The 5752-nt window shown below is 44.7% G+C and overlaps 1 protein-coding gene across 1 annotated transcript; it reads left to right on the top strand.

Annotated features, from left to right (window-relative positions):
* Positions 1 to 2788: 2788 nt before the first annotated feature.
* Positions 2789 to 5544, top strand: prokr1b (prokineticin receptor 1b; the record flags this gene model as incomplete). Its single annotated transcript, XM_083650386.1, has 2 exons — positions 2789 to 3252; positions 4842 to 5544. 2 exons carry the CDS (start codon positions 2789 to 2791, stop codon positions 5542 to 5544), a joined length of 1167 nt encoding a protein of 388 aa, XP_083506512.1.
* Positions 5545 to 5752: the final 208 nt, after the last annotated feature.

The following is a 5752-nucleotide window of genomic DNA, read 5'->3' on the forward strand; positions in this document are numbered from 1 at the left end:
TTTTCTTGCATAGGAAGTTATTTGAAACATTTTAATTGTGGAATTGCACCAATGCTACAGCAGACTCTGTTGCCTCAATAGAATGAATTGGTTCTGTCACCTAGAAGTCGCGTCTGTGTTGTTTACCATTTCTCCGACACGGACCACTTCAATAGGCTAATTAGTGGTTTATCATAATGCCAATAATCCACTAACACGCTGTGATCCATTTACAGAGGGGCTGGAGACACCATAAATAATATGGCTAATTAATCACCGCCCTGATTCATTTTCGAAGGCTAACATATTTATCTTCTTTTTATTACCCCGCCCTAGCCTACCTGAAGGGATCCATCCATACTCTTAATTAAATACATTGAATCAGGGCCGTGCAGAAACCTTTAGAGGGGCAGGTCCTCAATGTTCAAAAGGGGCACATATATGCCTAGCCGCAAAACGCGACTATTTCACTCGAGTACCTCTCCCATCATAGTCGCGCTCGCCCGACCCCTTTATCGAGGGAAAGTTGCACATTTAGCGATCTACAAGCTTCAAACATGCACCAATCACTAATATAAACTACGCACCTTGTTGCCACGGATGTTGTCGAGCAGGCCGCGCTGAGGCCGCGCTTTGTTAACTCGTATTTTAACACATTGAATGCCAGCCATGTTTTCATTCCTGTAGGTAAGTTGTGCCAGGGGTGTTTTTGACGATTCTGGCTCATTTTAGAAACAGCCGAGGATTCTTTTCTGTTAAGAATTCATGAACACCAATCATCTAAAAATAACTAATAGAATGTGTGCTTTCTCTGTCTAAAAGAGTTAGTTTGCAGAGTTAGTAGTTATGTAGATATTAGCCGTTGAGTACAGCATGGTTTCAGCGTCTGGAAATTTATTCAGAGATAAATGGCTTTTTGTGAAACAGTCACTTTAACCATTCATTTTTGGCATCAGTAAGACCGTCAGACATTCTAAACAATAGTTTTGAACAGTAATTTCCTCCATAACAACAGGAAACACCCCTCTCATTCAAACTCCTCCCTCCGTGTGTCTTCTCCTCCTTCCTCCTGGCTGTACAGCGGGCGTGTCAGAAGCGCTTTTGCTGCTGCCTGCCTGTGTGCCTGCCTGCCTGCTTGCCTGCGTGCAGACGCTCCTTGTGCGAGTCAAGATGGGCCGGGGAATGCGTGGGCGATGGGCAGATGTTGATTCTGGCCTTTCTGAGGTGTTTCAAAGTGTGTTTCACCTATGATCTATTTTGCAAATCGCTCTCCGCTCTCTGTGTGCTGCTGCCGGTGCGCGGCCGCTCTCAGGCAAGACACTGGATTACTGTAAAATCGCCACGGCATTTCCTTGAACGGCTTGGTCCCGCGGCAGTTTTTTCTTTGATTTCGGTCGTCTGGGGGAGCACTGTCAACACTTAGTGGGTCGGTAAAATAGATTATACACATTATCTTGCTCCAATAGTGATCTCGAAGATGTAAAAGTTGTTGATTGATGTACCACCGTCAAAAAAAAAAAAATGTTTATGTAAGACGAGTAAACTCGGCTCTGGCACTTAAGCGTTGGATTATGTAAGACGAATTATTTCGGCTATGGCACTTAAGGTGTTAAGAAAGTTTGGGTTATTTGTGTGTCCGGAAACATTATTTTCCCTTCTCCAACGACTCTTCTTCTTTTTTGCTGCTCACCGGTTCAACTGCTCAACTGCGCCACCGCATCATGGGGTATTACATCATGTGTCAAGTATGGGGTTTCCCCACATGTTTCCTTCACATGTGTTACCCCATGATGCGGTGGCGCAGTTGAGCAGTTGAACCGGTGAGCAGCAAAAAAGAAGAAGAGTCGTTGGAGAAGGGAAAATAATGTTTCCGGACACACAAATAACCCAAACTTTCTTAAAATACGAGTTAACAAAGCGCGGCCTCAGCGCGGCCTGCTCGACAACATCCGTGGCAACAAGGTGCGTAGTTTATATTAGTGATTGGTGCATGTTTGAAGCTTGTAGATCGCTAAATGTGCAACTTTCCCTCGATAAAGGGGTCGGGCGAGCGCGACTATGATGGGAGAGGTACTCGAGTGAAATAGTCGCGTTTTGCGGCTAATATATGCCAAACTTGCGAAATGATTTTTGAGTATGCTATCAAATAGTGTAGGTTAATGCTTAGTGTGCTCTCACTCTATACTTCGCTTAGTTTGCACATGGTCATTATCAAGTGATTCAAATAGGCTATGAAGAAAACAATGCAATCATATATTCTTGAGAAGAATTCCTTTAACCTCTTGTACTCCACCCCTGGGGCTGGTGGATTTAGGCTGTGAGAAGGTGTGAAGGAAAAGGTGTGAAGGAAACGCTATTGTGTCGTTTCTTTCAGAAACTGTCCTCGTGTAAAGGGCCCCTAAGATATAGGCCCTATAGGTCAACAGTAGGCTAACTGCCACATCAAAGTGGTAGCCTAGGGGGATTCTCTATCCTAGCCCAGTCATACAGCATCTCTTTGACACCAAGTTGTGTTTGATGAACCCTGCATGATGAGTAATGCTGAGATGAGAACTTTCTGTTCCAGGTGGAGATGCTCTTCTGGTTCCAACGGAGATTCAGCCTGATCTAATATCCCTCTTCACCTAAACACCCTACCGGTTAAGCTGTACCATATACCGGTTAAGCTGTACCATATACCGGTTAAGCTGTACCATATACCAAAAAGCTTCACATCATTTTTCCACTTAATTTGTTGGATGAAACTGATTGCTCTCAAAAACGAGTCAGTCAAAACCAAGAAGTAACATTGTGTGGTGGTTACCGCGACATGGGCAATTCCAACACCAGCCACTTAGCAGCGTCTCGCGCAGAGACGCGGGACCAGCTCCCACCCAGCGTGCTGGATCAGCTGGACAACTACGACACGGACTACGGCATCCCTCCCGATGAGATCCCGGACACCACGCAGGGCCAGGCCTTCTTTGTGGCCACCATTGTTATTGGCGTGGTTCTCGTCTGCATCGTGCTTATCTGTGGCATAGGAAACTTTTTGTTCATCGCCACGCTGGCCCGATACAAAAAGCTCCGTAACCTCACCAACCTGCTCATCGCCAACCTGGCCGTCTCCGACTTCATCGTGGCGGTGGTGTGCTGCCCGTTCCTGCTGGATTACTATGTGGTCAAACGTCTGTCCTGGGATCATGGCTGGCTGCTGTGCGCCTCTGTCAACTATCTCAGGACTGTGTCCCTCTATGTGTCCACCAACGCACTGCTCGCCATTGCTGTCGACAGGTGGGTCCCAGGTCTATGATGTATGTCATCTGTCCACGCATGTATGAATGTGTCCTTGTGTGCATGCACATGTGTGTGCAGTTTAATTTCCCACTGTTTCCCCACAACAATCTTGTCACTTGTCAAAATGGTAAGGTGTTTTAAATGAGAACATACCGTACATTATCTGTGTCCATATATGTCAGTATATGTCTCGCCATCGATTTCTTATTCTGACCTTGGAGAGCCTTTCAGTGAGATTTGATTTCTTGAAAACATCCCCCTGCTCGGCTGTTTGAATGTATGAATGTCACATCACAGTGGAAAATCCACTCCAGCATCCTCCAACATCAGAGGCTTACATCAGCTTCATTCGTCATCGAGCCTTAATGAAAAGATTTGAGAGCCACTAAAAAATGGCTTTGCTCCTGATAATGAAAATCCGATGCTTTTTTTCAGCAGCTCAACAGAAATGAGCCGCAAGATATTTCACGAACACAGACAACAACACGTTGCACCAATTTCTACCGCATTTTTCTTTTTGTTCTTACAGCACGCTATGGGGTTTGTTTTGAATGGAAAATGCTTATGGTAAATGGATTAAACTGGAGAGACAACATCATAAAAATGAACTACAATTGATTTTCAAACATGTATTTATTGTACATTAAAATCAGGCCATCACTGTTTCTACTAGATTCAAGATTCAAGATTTTTATTGTCGCTCCGTAGTACAAGTATCACGTGTGAAATTCTTGTGCTGTGGACTCCGTTTACAACATAGTAGCCTACAAATATAACAGGGCATATGAGTGCAAAAACAACAAGAGACACAACAAGCAATAAGGCAGTAGAGTGATAAGACAAGTCAGAGACAGTGGCATATTCACTGCACATAGGTGCACATGTCATGTGCATACTTTAGACGTACTTAAACATTTTAAATTCAACGTATTTGATGTACAGGTGCAAATAGCATATACCTAATTAAACATACAATTAAACATTAGACATACATAATGGTAGCAGCTACAGTGCGGTACAGTACAGCTACTACACTATTTGTGTATGTTAAGGAGTTACTACTCTGATTTGTCCACTTTCCTCAGAGATGCAATCCTTTAATAGCAAAAACTGGCTGCATACGCATTTGAGATTCAAATTTCAAAGGCACTGCAAAAAAACATGTATTAATTTTCAGTTAGAGCAGCTTGGGAGAGCTCACCATGGAATGATCCCCTTGCTACTGCGTTTAGAACGCTAAGGTTTTCAGCTAAAGTAAGTAGTCTCAAGAAGTGAAACAACCGGCCAAATAACATGTTTTTTTTGTGACTTCACTTTTATTTTTTTATTTAACCTTTATTTAGACAGGCGAGTCATTAAGAACAAATTCTTATTTACACTGACGGCCTGTGGAAATTAACTTCAACTATCTAAGAAAATAATTGATTTTTCTGAATAATTCTGAGCTGTAATCGTCACTTTTCTGAACCCATTTAGTTTGCACCATGTTCCGACGGCTTATAGGCTGTTTTAAGTTAAATTTTGCACTGTTATTATGAACTTGTCGCCTTAAAGGCCAATGCAGTCATGTCGCTGTCCTCCTCCAGGTACATGGCCATAGTCCACCCTCTGAGGCCTCGTATGAAGTACCAAACCGCGTACTGCCTGATCACAGGAGTCTGGATCGTGCCCATCCTCATCTCCATTCCTGCTGCCTACTTTGCCTCTGAGACCGTGTACCCACAGGGCGGCACGACCCCGACAACCTACAAAGTCTTCTGTGCACAGATCTGGCCTGTGGACCAGCAGGCCTACTACCGCTCCTACTTCCTGTTTGTTTTTGCTGTGGAATTCGTCGGGCCTGTGATCACCATGGCGATGTGTTATGCTCGGATCTCCCGCGAGCTCTGGTATAACGTGCCGGGTTTCCAGACGGAGCAGATCAGGAAGCGGCTGCGCTGCCGACGCAAGACAGTGGTGGTCCTGATCGCAATCTTGACGGCGTACATCCTGTGCTGGGCCCCCTACTATGGCTACACCATCTTGCGAGACTTCCATCCGACACTCATCTCCCGCCAGAGGAACTCATTGGTGGCCTTCTACATCATCGAGTGCATTGCCATGAGCAACAGCATGATCAATACCTTCTGTTTTGTCAGCGTCAAGAACAACACAGTTAAGTACCTGAAGAGGATTGTCCTGCTGCGCTGGAGGTCCACTTATGCCCCCAGTAAGACTGTGGATGAGACAGACGTGAGGACCTCCTCCATGCCTGTGACAGAGGAGATTGAGTGCATTCACCTGAGGTGAAGAGAAGAAAATCTATAGTCAGATGGTCATTAACAGAGCATTCAGATGTCAGCTGGTCATTAACAGAGCATTCAGATGTCAGCTGGTCATTAACAGAGCATTCAGATGTCAGCTGGTCATTAACAGAGCATTCAGATGTCAGCTGGTCATTAACAGAGCATTCAGATGTCAGCTGGTCATTAACAGAGCATTCAGATGTCAGCTGGTC

Source organism: Poromitra crassiceps (genome assembly GCF_964638095.1).
Source record: "Poromitra crassiceps genome assembly, chromosome: 14".
NCBI classification, from domain to species: Eukaryota; Metazoa; Chordata; class Actinopteri; order Beryciformes; family Melamphaidae; genus Poromitra; species Poromitra crassiceps.